This window comes from Malus sylvestris, chromosome 8, assembly GCF_916048215.2.
Source record: "Malus sylvestris chromosome 8, drMalSylv7.2, whole genome shotgun sequence".
Classification (NCBI taxonomy): domain Eukaryota; kingdom Viridiplantae; phylum Streptophyta; class Magnoliopsida; order Rosales; family Rosaceae; genus Malus; species Malus sylvestris.
The window spans coordinates 22,605,978-22,623,344 of record NC_062267.1 but is presented as its reverse complement, the minus strand read 5'-3'; the positions used below and the strand labels follow the sequence as shown (position 1 = coordinate 22,623,344).

Sequence of the window (17,367 nt, the reverse complement as noted above, 5' to 3'; positions counted from 1 at the left end):
TCTTCATCTTTGTTATCACTGTCACTTTCAAGACTCTGGCACAGACAGTAAGTATGCATGAGAAATCCTGGCATACATTTTTACCTAATCTATGTTCTGGGGATGAAATCGTAGGACGATGGAGTGGAGTTTTACCTTGTGGGTTTTGGCTTTGAGTACTGGATTTTTTGAGCCAACCTGAGACTATGATTGTTTGCTTAATATTCGAACTTTGTACTGCAAGTGTGTGGGAGCCTAAAGCCACCAATTAAAGGAAGGCCTTCCTGAAGTCCAGTATTAAGCCCAGAGACAAATTGGTGCCTTCTCATTAATGCATAGGCCATGTGCCTATGATTTAAATGTCAAGTGATGGGGACTAGCCCACAATCAGCCAAAAAGCATTTTTCAGTGGCAATATAAGTAAAAAGCTAATGACTCACTACCCTTCAATTACTTTTGGGTAAGAGCAAAGCTACAACAGTCGGGCTAATCAACTTATAAAAGGAGGATGAGGCCCCAGAGACAAGGACACTCAACCAATCTAACAAATAAACATACAAATTCTGCTCTCAAGCCAGATTTGCATCCGAAAGCTGTAATCAGCCTAGATCTCAATCCTTTTCAGGATTATTCCCCACAAAAGCCATCTTTTGTCTAGTTTAAAAGCTGTGCTATCACCCCTAATGGCATAGTATCGATTCCTTTGTGTAAACTTGTTTACCATCCATCATTTCTTAGCATATAAACACTGTACACTCAAAAGAGAAGTGATTGCAAAGAGTTTAACCTTGCCTGACAAGGTGAAATCTTGCTCAAAACTCTTTGTTTGTTTTTTAAGTTAATAGATCTACTGCTTAATGTATTCTCTAGCATGTATTCAAGTCATATCCATCTGTTTTTCTACTTTAAGAGTCTCATTGGTGCCTAGATCTGATATCCTTGATGAACATGCCTTTATTTAAAAATAATCAAGAACCGAGTAAATGGCTTGCATCTGGACTCCCCTCCCTCGAACATACAAGACTATGAATTGAAAGTCCTTGGTCACAAGGCAAGGAAAAGAACTTAATGTGGACTTAACCTATCCACAACAATCATTTGATAACAAGAAGTTCGAGTAAAACAGACTTGTTCTACATCTGCTATATTGAGATAGTAGTGGCACGCCTAACACTTGGTTAGTTTTGATTGTGAGACTCAAGGCCTACACCTAAGGCCCTACAAAGGCACCTTTCAAAACTAACTCTATTCTCTTCTTGCAGTACATTAGCAAGCAAGAGCCCGACTACACATCCAAAGTGTTAATCCTTTGGGGAGTGTGTTGAGAGCCGAGGAGCCCTCTTTGGAGAAATCTTCACCCGAACATTGTTTTGGCACGTCTAGTGGGACCGCATTAGTCTTATATGCCAAAAAGAAAAATGAAGGAGAAAACCTTTAGGTGGAACATAGAGTACAGGCTACCTTAGTTTCTACTAAAATTAAACATGACAGACCGCCCAGAAAATGCTCCTTCCTTAAGTCGAGGGGAATGGTAACCAATGAGGACTTGCAAGCCACCATTGTGCAAGTGTTGAGGAGTATGGAGAAGATTTCCCTGGAAACCAGGGGAGAAGTCAGCAGACTCTATTCTTTAATAGGGAGTTTGCAGAGAACACTAGATTTAGAGTATTCCACTCCAAAAAATGGTTATGCCTATGGTGTAATGAGGGAAGCCAGTCCGGAAAAAGAACCAGTTATTCCATTCTTTCCTTTGCTTAAGGAGAAGAATGGTAAAAATAAAAACAACGACGAATCTGGCACCAGTGGGCCAGTGTTGAAGGAAATATTAGAAGCGGAGTTGCCCGACCTTTCACTATTTTTACTTAATAGTAGGGGACAGAGCGGGCAAGAAAGAACGACGTATGGGATGCCCCAGTTGATCAGGGAATCCAGTGGAAAAGGCGGGCCTACCAAGCCATACATGCATTTTTCTTATAGGCCCCCACCATTGGCCAGTAAGGGAGGAGATGCCAGGTAGAGAAAGCCCGATCCAAGAAAAGAGACCTTTTAGGGCAATGATCGTAGCTCGAAATAGGAACCTCCTTATACTCTTCCTGATAATATAGCTCTCTAACAGCTCAGAGATGAGTTAGCCGAGTTGAGGATGATGGTGGCCCGGAATGCTCAGCCACAACCTCGCCCACTGTAAAGGATCACTTATCAGAAACCTTATCCTGAGCATATTGACGATTATAACCATTTTCCAATCAACTTCCAGATACCTGCATTCCTAACATTCAACGGAGATGATGGCAATGTGTCTTCCAGAGATCACATTTTCAGGTTCTCTAATCACGGTGTAGCATTTGAAGACAACCCCAACTACAAGTTATGTATTAACCAAGAGAGCCAAATAAGACAAGATCTTTCAACTCTTGGCAAGGTTAGGTCCAGAATTTGAGGATCTCAGAAGCCATGCTTTAATGAATGCTGAGTTTCCCTTATTCTCCAGTGTTTGCACCATCATGCAAAGGGAAGAAGTAAGAAGAAAGGCCATGAGTCAAGATACTAAAGGCAGTATTCCTGACACTAGGGCTTATGTCTCTAGCAACAATCGATTTGAGGGCATAGTTTACAAAGGAAAGACCAGATTTGAAATGCAGCTACTGTGACACACTCATGCATACAAGAGACAAGTGTTGGATACTTTATCTAGAGTTGAAGCTTAAGTTCTTGAAAGAGACAAGGGGTCTACAGAGAAACATGAACAACAACAATGCCTACTAAGCCAACTATGCAGCTACTTCTTCGATTAAGGGAATGGCAAACTTCACTACCAATCTTACTGTACTAATCAATGAATTTGCAGTATACATACACAACAAATAGATGCATAACAGTGGAGATGAAGCCAATGTAACTGAAGAGAAGAATCACACAGTTCTACTTGGAAAATTTGCTAGTTTCTTGGCTGAACATGACCATGTCTCACAGAAAGATATTCCAGGTATTTCAAGTGCCTTTTTTACTGCTCTAAATACTACTAGTAAGCATGATTATTGGATCATAGACTCAGGAGTCACAGATCATATGACAAATCAAATTACCAACCTACATAATTTTGAAAAAATTTCAAGACCTTTTCTAGTGTTAGTAGCTAATGGTAAAGGTGTCTCAATGGAAGGAAAGGGAAAGGTGAACTTACTGTGAAAGCACATAGAGTCAGTTGCCCTTTACATTCTTTTTTTTCTTTTTCAACTTTTATCAGTAGGAACCATCACCAATTCTCTCAATTGTCTAGCCATTTACTCCCCTCACAATGTCATTTTTCAAGATATCATCACCATATGACGATTGGTGAAGGTTTCTTTTCAAATGGCCGCTACTACCTCGCTAAAGACACCAAAGATCCCAAGTTTTTTCAAGTCAGTTCCAATGTTTCTCAAGAGCAACAACTTTGGCTCATCTTTTTGAAAAAGTAATGTCTTATTTGTTTCCAGGACTATGTAAAGACAAGTTACATTGTGATATTTGTCACTAGTCCAAGTCGTCTAGGTTGCCTTTTGATTCTTCCACCTCTAGAGCTATTCATCCTTTTAAAATCATTCATTCAGACATTTGGGGTCCTGTACTAGAGTCCTTTGATGGGTATAGGTTTTTTTTAACCTTTGTTGATGATTTTACAAGATAACTTGGTTATACCTTTCGAAATTTAAGAGTGAACTTCCAAATGCTTTTCAAGATTTTCATAAATTGGTTGGTACTCAATTTGCATAAAAAATTCATATACTAAGATCTGACAATGGCACTAAGTACATGTCCCATAGCATGTCTCAATACCTAAGTGTTCATGGCATTCTGCATCAAACAACATGTGTAGGCACACCCCAACAAAATGGGATTGTAGAGAGAAAGAATAGAGACCTCATTGAGAAAACCAGATCACTCATGTTTCATATGAATGTACTAAAGAAATTCTGGTCACAAGGTGTACTTACAGCCACATACCTTATCAATAGATTGCCTAGTAAAATGCTGGGTTTCAAGTCTCCATATGAGGTATTGAAAGGCAGAAAAATTCATCTCTCACACTTGAGAGTGTTTGGTTCCACTTGTTTTGTTCACAATCAACCTCTCCACTGTGATAACCTCGATCCCAGAGCCACCAAATATGTCTTCATGGGTTATTCATCCACCTAGAAAGGTTACAAATGTTATAATCCAACCACAAGAAAACTTTTGGTCTCAAGGGATGTGATATTTGATGAAAACATCCTTTACTTCTGAAAGAAATTGAGTGATGAATATTAATGGGAGTTTTTAAGTGACATCTTTCCCTTGCCTAATGTCCCTCACTACCATGAAAACTCCACATCGCTTGATACCTTACCTTTAGAGCCATCACCACCTTCAAAGCTGTTATCTTCTCAAGCCACATGCCCTGAACCCTAAGTCCCAAATCGACGAAATCTTTCTCGAATTCGACAACCCCCACTTCGACTACATGATTATGTCACTTATGCTTCTAGTTATCCCCTCACAGATTTTGTGCCTTATAAGCAATTTTCATCTGCTCATACTTCCTTTCTTAGTACCTTGGATAGTACTCATGAACCACAAACATTTCAAGAAGCCAATGAACTTGACATTTGGCGAAATGCAATGAGAGATGAACTGCAAGCTCTTCATGACAATAGAACTTGAAGTGAAGTTAAACTTCCCAATGGAAAGAAAACAGTGGGTAGTCATTGGGTGTACAAAATGAAGTTCAACACAGATGGGACTATTAAGAGACACAAGGCTCGTTTGGTCGCTCAGGGTTTCACTCAAACCTATGGCTTAAATTACAAGGAAACCTTTGCTTCAGTGGCCAAAATAAACACTATAAGGGTTCTGTTATTGGTTGCTGTGAATCAGTCTTGGCCTCTCTATTAAATGGATGTGAAGAACGCTTTTTTACATGGTGATTTGGAGGAATTAGTGTACATAAAACTCCCACCAGGTCACCCTCAATCTAGTGATCCGGACATGGTCTGTAAACTACACAAATCCATTTATGGATTGAAACAGTCTCCACGTGCATGGTATGCAAAACTGAGCTTGATTCTTGAAGAGTTTTGCTTTTAAAGAAGCAGTGCTGATTCCTCTATTTTTGTTCGTATTGGTTCAATTAGGAGTTTATTTTTTTAATCTATGTTGATGATCTTATAGTGACTAGTGACAACATTGAAGAAGTTCACTCTCTCAAGCTTGCTCTTCGAAGCAAGTTTGTATCGAAGGACCTAGGACATCTTAAATATTTTCTCGGTATTGAGCGTGCCACATCTCAGAAAGGCCTCTTACTCAATCAAAGGAAATACACCCTTGATCTCTTGAAGGAATCTAGCTTAATGGTTTGCAAACCTGTCCGCACTTGCACTCATTTGGATAGTAAGTTACAACTCAATGATCATAGGGAAGCTCTTCTTGATATCACTGAGTATCAAAGGTTGGTAAGCAAGCTTATTTACCTCACAATCACGCGCCCTGATATCTCATATACTGTGAGCATTGTAAGCCAATTTATGCATGCACCTACATCAGTTCATATGCAAATTGTGAAGAGAATTCTTCACTATCTCAAATGGTCTATTAGTCGAAGACTCTTAATGCAGAAGAATGACAACGTTGCCATCATGGGTTACATTGATGTTGATTGGGCAGGAAATTGCCTTGATTGCAAGTCAACTACAAGTTTTTGTACCTTTATAGGTGGGAATTTGGTAACATGGCAAAGCAAAAAACAAAATGTTGTAGCTTGATCCAGCGCTAAGGCCCAGTATCGAGCTATGGCCTCTACTGCATGTGAACTAATTTGGTTGAAAAGCCTTCTGTTTGATCTAGGGTTTCCCAGCAATGAACCTATGTTTATGTTCTATGACAATCAAACGGCCATGCATATTGCCCCCAACCCTATCTTCCATGAGAGAATGAAGCATATTGAAGTGGATTGTCACTATGTTCGAGCTCAAGTTCAATCCAAAGTCATACACACGCATTACACTCGCAGCCATACTCAATTGGCTGATGTGTTTTCAAAGACTTTTCCTACTGTTTAGTTCATGCGCATTATGTCCAAGCTTGGCTCCAGGAATCCTGTAGATCCAGCTTGAAAGGGAGTGTTGGAAGATTGAAGGCTATCGGGAATCTCATTGACACAAGTCTAATATTATAGTCAACTAGGGTGTAGAATTTTACTCAAAGTGTAATACAAAGCTAGGGTCTTGTCTTTTATCCAATGTGCTTTCTTGTGTTGTAATTAACCTTGTTATTGTAAATATATTAGGAATGATTTGTGGAATGATTTGAGGGTTGAGTGTTGTCCTCTCTCATCCCCTTATTTATAAGTTTGGTGTTGTAACCGATTTCATTTAAGAAATATACACATCAAAATTCAAGATTTTCTTAGTGGAATGACACAAAGATGGTATGTCTTGGGTTACATTGGCATTTGTTGGAGGGAGCCCATCGGGAATGGTCTCGAACTAGAAAGAGGGAAGGTCATCAAGGGAGTTGGAACCTCGGGACTTAATAAGGCGTTTGTGGTTGAACTTTGTGTTGACAAAGGTTATGTGAAAGCCCTTGAAGTGGAGGAGTTTGGCTACGTTGAGTATAAGGTTTATGTGACCATGAGCTGGGAATGGTACGCAAATTGCATGCGGCTAATCAAAAGGCAACACATGGATTTTTGGACAAAAGAGGATAAAAATACCCTTGATGTAAAACGGGATTCCTACGCACGAGCAGCAGGCAATCATCCTTCAACCAAATCAAAAGTGCCCAAAATAGGTAACAATTCAAAACTTATCTCATCAAATCCCTTCTACAAGGTAACTCCCAAAACCTATTACATTCCATATATTTTTTTTACCTCTTTCTCCCTTTTTTAGCAAATCAATTAGCTATTTATTTTAATCATTCCATAACCTTCAAAACATTCCATATAAAATTGAGTTAATTGGCTAATTATGGATTTATTCCTAATTAATCCATTAATTACCAATTAAATCACCCATTAACCACAAAATACACTAAAAAAACATCCCAAAAGGTCAGCCACCTTTTCTCCAAAGGGGACCGGCCATGCCCTATATAAAGTACCCTATTTTCTCTAAAAACCTAGGTCCACACAAGACGATCCTTGAATACTCTCTAAACTCCAAAAACTCTCTAAACACTTGTCTCTAAAAACCTAGGTACATAAGCAGCTTGAGGCATTTCAGACTTGCATCTCGACCACTAATTTAAACGCTCTATTCCGGTGGAATATCTAGACAAGCCAAGCAAAGAGGCGGAGCCAACGATCGAAGTGTCACAAGTTAGTATAACTCCCAACTGGCAAAGTTCTATTATAGACTACCTGGTCAACGACATGCTCCCCTCGGAAAGATTAGAGTCTAGGAAGCTTCAAATCAAGGCAGCACACTACTATATGTGGAACGGCATTCCCATTCGAAGATCCTACACTGGACCACATCTCTACTGCTTAGCACGTCCTGATAACTTGAATGTTCTAAGTTCAATCCATGAAGATGTTTGTGGAAATCACTCCGGAGGTTGATCCTTAGCACAGAAAGCTTTTAACGCATGCTAATATTAGCCTAACATGCACCAAGATGCTAAGAAATTAGTACAAAAGTGCGAACGTAGCCAACGTTACAAGCCGGTACCAGCACAGCCTACCAGTGAGTTACATCCGCAAACGAGCCCTTGGCCGTTCATGCAATGGGCAATCGACCTGGTAGGACCTATGCCACCTGCTACTCGGGGCAGAGGCATGATGATCATGGCAACCAACTACTTCACCAAATGGGTAGAAGCAGAGCCCATGACCACCACGACTCAGACGGACATAGAGCACTTCATATGGAGGAACATCATTTGTCGATTTGGCATCCCTCAATCCATCAACACGTAAAACGGCCCACAATTCATGGGCAAAGATTTGGCAAAGTTCTTCCAAAAGTATGGCATCAAGCAGCACATGTCCACGCTGAGATACCCTCAAGGCAATGGGCATGTCGTAGCATCCAACAAGACGATCCTTGAATACTTCAAGAAATCCCTCTCTTGGCTCAGAAGCAATCACTCATCCCAATGTCATCAAGCCAAGTATCACCACTCTACTACCAAGCATTAAGCAGAACAATAAGTAGATGGCCACAAACTTAGATCTGGTAGAGGAGAAGCATGAGCAGACCATCACCTGTATCACAGCCTACCAGTAACAGCTCATTTCCAGCTACAACAAAAGGGCCAAGATTTGGTATTTCCAGCCCAAAAATCTAGTCCTAAGAAAAGCCTTCATCAATGCCCATAGAGAAGGCTCCAAAGATGGATCCCATATGGGAAGGTTCGTACAAGATCAGCAGAGTTGGCGGTAAGAGTAATTACACCCTCGCCACCATGAAACAATAAAAAGATCAAAAAGCAGTGGAGCACTTATAATCTGAATAAGTACCATGTGTGAACTCTCGCTATATCAAAGCTCGAAGACTCAAGCAGCTCGACGGGCACCACCTCACAAGCCGATGACTATCTAATTGTTATGCAGTTCCTACCTTATAGCTAAGTTCTCGTTCGTTTCACTCGTTTTTCAATAAGGAATTCAGAAGTAATTTATAACTTGGGTTGACTACATGACTCATCTCTCCTGGACTTCAAAAGAAGATCGCACCCTTCTTAGGGGCTCACCGTAAGAATTGCACCCCCTGAGGGGCTAACCATGCTTTTCAGAGTGGGAAGATAAACTCTATACTCTGAATATCCAAACGTGGATGAGCCTGGCTGCCCTAGTATAACTAGATGCATGAAGGCTTATGTCAGGATTCCTAGAAGTAGCCACAATGGTCTTTTTCAAGACTTAGCTAACTAAAGGATTTTGGGTCTCTTGACCTAATCTGCAGGGAACCGGGCCCTAGAGACGAAGGGGGCACATTACCCAGCGTATCCGATTGACGGCTGCCCTGGAAATCTAAAACTGCTACCGAGTGCACTAAGGTAGCTTATGATTTTTGGAAGACTGCCTATGGCTTGCCCTTCAAGGAGTAAAACCACACTAGACTTATATACCTGCACATTCTTGTGAAAGGTTAAAAAAGCTAACATGTATATATGAAGTCTTATCCACTACTGACATGCTACGTAGTCGATAAGCTTCACCACTGCCAAGCGCGGAACAACCTACACCAAGTTCTAAAGTGTTGTGGTAAGACATCCGGCTAGTGGTTACGCTGACTTGTCTGCTTCTGTAAGTAAGACATCTGACTGCCAACCCTATGGCTAACAACTTTGCAAAAGTTCTACACCAACACCTATGGCTGCGTAGGCTACACAGGCATGTCTGCTTATAGAAAAGTAGCACGCTTGCCACTGGTTTATAAAGTCTAAAGGTTAGGGTATGGACAAAAAAAAGCGAAGATGGAGAAAAGCAAAGGAAACAAGTTTATTAAATTTTCTAGCAAAATTCATAAACAACTAGCAAAGACCGAATGAGTTCAAGCTAAAGCAACAAGGAAAAACAAAGAAAATCCTAAAGGCTACCTATGAGACTACTCTTCAGCAACTTGGACATCTCACGACTACTTGGCCGCCACACCTTTAGCAGCCGTGATGCTCTCAGCAGTGGCACTATCTGGTGCTTCACCCTAAGCTGCCCCAGCCTGGGTACCAACTTCTTCAACTACTTCACTAATAGAAGATTCAAAAGTAAAGGCGAGCAAGTCTTCCAGAGAAATAGAGAAGGTATCAAAGTCTTTACCAGAAAACTCAAAGTCAGACGGCTACCTAAAGAGATGATCTACATAACCTAGCTTGTAGAAATCAGCTTGGTTCTAAGTAAGCGAAGCCTCGAACCCAGCTTTCTCACCTTTCAACTGCTCATTCTCATTGAGTAGATAAACATGAACCTGTTGCAGCTCCTCCACTTGTTTCTTCAAATTGAAATTGATTTTCAGGGCACCTTGGAGTTCCAACACTTGAGGCTCAAGCCTATCAACAACTTTCTTGAAGTGGATCACTTGGTTATAAGCAGCGATGAGTTCTTTATCTTTTTCATAAGCAGTGGAGTGAAATTCAGAGATGGTTCTCTCAAGATCTTGAATTTGAGGTATGTAACACTCGATCTCTTTCTCTGCACTTTCATACTTTACTTGGATTACGTCAAGCATGGTCTTCAAATCCATGATCTTTTGGCGAGCGGTCTCAAGCTGCAGAGAAGTAGGGGCAGAGATATTAGACCCCTTCAAAGCAGCAAGCTCAGATTCCAATTTCTTGACTTTCTCGGCCATGGAATAAGCTTCGACTGCCATAGTTCTTGCCAACTCCTTGGCAGCCTTGGTATTCTCTTGATTAAGAAACATGGACTCGGCTGCCAGAATCGTTGTTTTCTGCATTATAGCTAGTATAACACTTCTCCTGTGCTCAGTCGTATGCTTTGCGAAGGAACTCGAGCCAACAATCCCTTTGATGCCATCAACAAACTTGGCACATACATCCATGTCTTCAAGGAAATTTGGTTTCAAAAGCGCACAAATCTCGGCAACTTCCTCAGAAACGGACTTGGTGGATTTGTCACGACCGCCTACACAAGCAGTCTTGTTCGTCTTAGCAGACGAGTTGGTCTCAGTAGCAGAGGGGATGAGCTTTGGCGCCACTTTAGCAAACTGGGACACCTTGTCGCTCTTTGTAGTAGCAAGCCTCTCCAAAGGTGAACCGGACTTAACCCTAGATGGACGCCTTGACACAAACTTTGGCACCGGAGGTATGGAGGAACTTCTACACTAGGCAATCCAATTAGCAATCGAGCTAGTAGCCTCCAAAACGAAAGGTGCCACCGGCATAGATCCAGCAAACCTTTCTTTCTCGTTCTTTGAGGAAGCCAAGTTAATAACAAACTTGGGAGGAGTTGATGAACCCTCACGAGCAACGGAAGCAGTCTTCGGTTTCTTCTCAGCAGGTATTTCTTGAGCAACTGGAGAACCCCCGTGAGCAGTCCTCAGTTTCTTTTCAGCAGGCGTCTCTTGAGCAGGCGGGGAATGTTTATTTTTCCAACCTTCATTGGTAGTAGGCTCCATCATAGTGATAGGGCAAGCCAGCGTATCTGTCTTGATCCTTTTTATCTCCTCCTAAGGGGGCAGCCCACCTTTTTCCCTACGAAGATGACTAAGCAACCAATGCCACTCATGATATTTGGAGGGGATACCTAGAGCGACATGCACTTTCTTCATGTCCAGATAAGCTTTAGGAGTTGAGCCAAATTCCGAATCTACAAAAGCAGAGGAAGATAATAAAAAAAAAATTGAAGAGCAGCTTAGCGTTAAAACAAAGTAGCTGAGAAGATTAAGCAGCCTACTTACCAAGATATGAAGACCGTTGGTACACGCAGCTCGGGGGAAGAATCAGACTTCTATTCTCCACTTATCTCCAAAGTCTCCTTGGCCCAATCATGATCTCGCTTGCTCGAGTTATCATAAAGCCTATGGCGAGATCGTAGCTGCCCAACTCCATCAATCTAACCTATGTCAAAAAAGTACCAAAATTCGTTGATGGTGAAATCTAAGTCAAAGAATTGGCTAAGATTGTGGAATCCTACCATCACGTGGACCGCATTCGAAGAACATTGAGCGGGGGCACATCTCATGGAGTAAAGCACTTCTTGGAAGAAATGCCACATAGGAAAAGTAAACCCTAACACAAAATAGTAGGGGTGGAACTTCATGGCTCTCCGAGCCCCATCGCATGGCTCACGGCTGCTACCATCCTTAACTCGCTTCACACGCACTCCCAACGGAATGGCATGCTAATATGCCTCAAGAAGGTCTCTAAACAATTCATTGGAACTAATCTTGAAGTGAGCAGCCTTGAAGTAGCCAACCTTACTCAAAGACTCGACTGGACGATACAACGGCAGCACGCCATCATCATTCTTGTGGCTCGAGGAAGACATACTTGAAGGAATTCTACAAAAGAACAATGAAGATTCATTAAAGGGTTGTGCAAAAAAAAAAAAAAAAACTTTAAAGCCACAGAAGCCCAACAAACTTGCCAGGCCCAACAACCTGGCCTATCCACCCTCAACAATCAACATCAGCTCCCCAGCGCCTAAGGCCACCCACGGCAGCACCTTGCCGTGATTATTCCAAGACACCTCAACCCCCGTCGAGCCAAATTTCAAGCCCCAAGGCTTCCAAAAAATCAAGAAGACAAGAAAATTAATTTTTTTCTTACCTAGAAGCAACGAGAAGACGAAGCAAGCAACGAAAGACAATCCTTTGCACCGAAAAGATGTAGAAGATTGCTAGAGGAGGGGAAACAAATATCTTTTAAGCTCTCTCTCTCTTGTAAGGTAGAATAAATGGCTCTCCAAAGTTGATTTAATAATCCACTTAAGGTGGACTTAATTAAGCTTCGAGAGAAATTTATTTCCTTTTCCTAGAAGGATCTAATTTCCTATTAAAAGAGAGAATCAACATCAAAATAGGAAACAATTCAAAGTTTCCTAAGGAAAGAAAATCTCAACACCTGTTGCCTTTTTCTACGAGTAGCCCAACAAGTGTGGGGGCATTTGTGGAGCCAAAAATAATCACAAGGTAACACGTGGATTTTTTGACAAAAAGGACAAAAATACCTTGAGGTACAACGGGATTCCTATGCCCGAGCAGCGGGCAATCATCCTTCAAACAAATCAAAAGTGCCCAAAATAGGTAACAATTCAAAACTTATCTCATCAAATCCCTTCTACAAGGTAATTCCCAAAACCTATTTCATTCCATATATTTTTTTTTTACCTCTTTCTCCCTTTTTTAGCTAATCAATTAGCTATTTATTTTAATCATTCCATAACCTTCAAAACATTCCATATAAATTGAGTTAATTGGCTAATTAATGGATTTATTCTAATTAATCCATTAATTAGCAATTAAATCACCCATTAACCACAAAATACATTCAAAAACATCCCAAAGGGCTGGCCACCTTTTCTCCAAAAGGGACCAGCCATGCCCTATATAAACTACCCTATGTTCTCTAAAAACCTAGGTCTACACTCTTGCAAAACTCAAAAAACTCTCTAAACACTTTTCTCTCTAAATTCTAACTTTGGCATCAGAGGTTCTTCAACCAAAGCCCTCCCAATTCATCGTGGACGCGTGAGGCTTTTGGCCTTAACCAAATGTGTTAATTGTTTTGTATGTGCAATTTTATCCAAGATCAAGTAGGAAGAAATTTGCATCCACACTAATCAAAACCATTTTTTTGAAATCAAAACACAAACGCAAGCATAAAAACTAATGGAAATGAAAGAAATGGTGTGGTGGCGGGAAGAGAAGGGTTTGTTAGGATATTTTTATAGAATAAAGGGTCTGCGTAGGGTCGTATTCTATAGTTACGATTCTACTCTATATGTCTTTTTCATTCCGTCGAAAATCAATTTTACGGTTAACCGACTAATTTTTAAGTAATGTGGAAGTCAATGATCCGACTGTAGGTTTTACAGTTGATGACATAATGTATAATTTACAGAGGAGGATTCTCTACTCTCCTATTCTCATCCCCTTCCATCCCCTCCTCTCACACATTGTTTTTTTTCTTATTATCTCCATAAAAAAAATCAATATAAGATGTTTACGTGGCTTAACTGTGATTGTTCAAACATGAGGGCACAGAAGGGTAGAGAGATTAGGAGGGTAGAGACTCCTTCTCCATAATTTACCAGCATTAATTTAAAAGTCAACATAGCCGGTTGTTGAAATCATGAATAACAATTTGCAATTTGCAATTATCTTGAACCGACTTGCAGCCGACGCGCCATAACGATACGAATTATAGTTGGCCACATGCACAGTTGTGTGTGATGATGATTTTCATACCCAAATTGGGATAATACTCACTATCGAATTATTATTATTATTTTCAAGAAAGGTTCATTAAGTAAACCAGAAAGCGTACGAACTGAGGACAGTGTACATAATGGGCCTCAAAAAAACTTTGCTAGGAATTTCTTACACAAAAAGAGTGTCTCGCGGCAAGAGAACCTATCCTCAAATGAACAATACATAGGTAAATTACAATACATATTCGAATAAAATATCTCAAGCAAATCCGAGGATTCCTCAAACCGCATAATCTCTTGGGTACTACCAATTCCCACTCGATCAAGGCAATGCGCTGTCATATTGCTTTCACGATGAACATGGTTGATCAACGACAGAGGCAAGGTTTTGCCGTGTTGCTATCGAATTATTAATCGTGGACAATACTCTCACCATCCAATAATTAGAATGGAATCATTTCTACGTAAATACACTGATTCGGTTTGCCGATATTTAATATTATATTTATTATTTGCCCATATTCATTCACGGCAATACTTATCAAGAAAGATTGTGTTGAACTTAACTTGCCACTAGATTATGCTAAGTGACATTATTTACCATTCAAATCTTGCATAGTAGTAAGATTATAGTATATGATTCTAAAATTTATTATATTTAAATTTCTCAAATTAAGTTTCCCATCAATTAATATTTACTGTTAGATTGATCTAACCACTCAAACTTTTTCCTTTTATCTCCCCACTCTTTTTCTTCTTCCTACACCATATAGCAGCCTTTCACGCCCTACTGGATTTCTGGTTTCTCTTAAAAAGATATATGAACTCGAACGCCCACTCTTTTTCTTATTCCTACACCCCAGAGAAGATGAAAAAGATAAACCCATCGAACATCAGAAAATATCGCATAGAGTTTTTTATTTTTTATTTTTTATTATTATTTTTTTTAATACAGTATCTATTATACCGTATCTGATTGGTTAAATGTTGATATAACAGACTGGAATTTCACATGGTTGGGTTCAAGGAAAGGTGAAGTCTTTCAACTGACAATTTCCTTGTTATTTGAGGCCTACTTGATGCTTGTGCGGTTTGATATTTTTTTAGTATAAATCAATGGTGGTGTTGTTAGCTTTGTCATGCTTGTAATTCTTTTTTGAATATGTGATTATTTAAAGAAGTGTATTAGAGTAAATTTCTAATTTTGTGGATATATATATATATATATATATATATATATATATATATATATATATATATTATTTTTTGGAAATCATCCTACAGTGGGCATTGATTGTGGTCAATTAATGATCCACAATGGTATTAGCATGTGGTATTCAATTCTAATCTACCACGCGTTAGATTCTTAATTATTGTTTAATTGACAACGAGATTTGCTTGTGGTAGAAGTCCAAACTTTTTATCAGTTCCAGAATCTTAACGGGCATAGTGTTCGTGGTTTACTATAATTTATCACAGAATCCATCGTGGTAGATATGGGCTTTTCTTCTAGTGTGGAATAAGAGAACTTGCAATTGGTAGCATTCTATGATATAAAAGTTGGGGCTTTCATTTTTCACAGTTTTCTCTTAAGAAAAACAAGAAACCGAGGAGAGAGAAAAATACAGTAGGGTGAAATCCCCATAGCCTCTTGGGCCTGAAAGGTGTGGATAACCGTAGCTTGCCACCAGTTGTCCCCCTTTTGAAGGTAGAGTGGGCACGGTGAGGTTTGATGCGGTTCCACACTCAAAACGAAATGGGAACCAGGAAATATCAATGGTTTGGTTTGGTGCGGTTCTACTTAAATTTATTACTAAACCTGTATGGTTTGATTTACACTAGTTCCACTTCAGTTCATACCAATTTACATTTCCGAATACAAAATCATTTGAATACTGAAACTAGTACCAGGCAGAATATTCTGTAATTTAAATTCAATATATGTTTGATTGGCTAGTTAGCTTTACCAGTCAGTTAAGATTAGATTTGTTAGTTTACCAAAACTAAGAATACACAATTATATCTGGTTAACTAACTTAACCCTAATTAACAAAGGTTCAGTTCAATGCACATTTAAACTTTGTTACAACTTAATTGATAGCACATATCTATTTGCAAATCCTAAAGTAAATTAGTTACATGCAAAATAACAAGATATGTGAACAAGAAAAACAATAATCAACACAAGGAGTTTTTTAGCCGAAAAAACCCACCTTTGGGTTAAAAAAAAGCAGGGACTCACCATTGAGTCCAATCCACTAGTCTAAACAAAGGTTCATACAAAAGCCACACAAGCTCAATTCCTAGATCCCTATCTATGGAGCAGCTGTACCTTTGTGCAACCTTACCTTACACGAGATGAACTCCTTTGGTCTTCACGAAGTGGCAAATCCTCCTGAGCTCATCACCTTGTGCACCGAGAACCAACATAACCAATGCAAATGATATGACGATGATGGTTATGTAAAATCTGAGTTCAATGACCAGTCAGTTTCTTCAATCAAACATTTGAAGGAAGAAACTGGTGAGAATCCTAAAGCAAGTCTATATATGGATTTGAAACTTAATGCAAAACCATGAAAACGACGCAAACCTACTTCCTAATGATTGGTGTTTAATGCATGAAGAAGCATTGGTATTTAGGGTTTCATAAATGGAGAAGCGGCAAGTTTAAAGCTCTTAAAGCAACTCTCTCACTCTAAAATAAATTCTAAACCAATGAACTACAAACTGAAACCCTATGGAGCAAATATACCCAGGGAAATCTAATTTCTATTAGCCAACTTGTTCCAAGGACACTTGTCAGTTGCAAAAGATATATAGGCAAATCAATGGTCAGAAACTGACCACCAGTAGAAAGGTGTCAGTCAGCCTATAGGGCTGTCTTAATTTTTGTGCCTAGACAGCTGGAAGTTAGGGCGCAAAAATGACTATACAATCAAACTAGGTAGAATGCAACATGAATATAGATATGAAATGCACATGCATGAACAAACCTTTTGAGGTGAAAAATGCCACATCTTGAACATTTAATCTAGCAGCAACAGCCTATAATCAAAGTATAGCCTAAAACTATATTGAGCATGTGTGTGGTTCAATTACAATATTTGACAAGGAAAGCCAAACATGAAAGTCTTGACTTCACAAATACCAAATAAAAAAGGGAATTGTTATTGGCACTCCAAAAACCTCATTTGGCACTCCCAACTTTCTAAATTAGAAAGAAAAATACACTTATGAGGAGTGTAGAATGAGATTTTTGGATTGTTAATAACAGCTCCCAAAAAAATGGTATTCAAAGTTTTTTTTTTCTTTTCTTAGTTTTTGCATGTTTGCATTTAAATATGACTTCTAAAATGGTTATACATAGTTTCAAACAAAACATATCATTTTAAAATACTAAATCAAAATACAAATGTCCTTGACACCAAGCAAACAGTAAAAGAACACAATTCAAATGTATATATACATTCATAATACAAATATAAATCCACACATACAAATATGTTACTTCGAACACAATAATTCAAGCCCAAAAG

The 17,367-nt window shown here is 39.4% G+C and overlaps 1 protein-coding gene and 1 pseudogene across 1 annotated transcript; one reads left to right on the top strand and one right to left on the bottom strand.

Annotated features, from left to right (window-relative positions):
• The first annotated feature begins 2,847 nt into the window (after nt 1–2,847).
• On the top strand, nt 2,848–5,759 carry LOC126631446 (uncharacterized mitochondrial protein AtMg00810-like). The gene is made up of 2 exons (XM_050301572.1): nt 2,848–2,965; nt 5,170–5,759. The coding sequence occupies exons 1-2, from the start codon at nt 2,848–2,850 to the stop codon at nt 5,757–5,759; spliced, it is 708 nt and encodes a 235-aa protein (XP_050157529.1).
• A 3,885-nt stretch (nt 5,760–9,644) lies between these two features.
• LOC126631445 (uncharacterized) lies at nt 9,645–11,072 on the bottom strand (annotated as a pseudogene).
• Nucleotides 11,073–17,367: the final 6,295 nt, after the last annotated feature.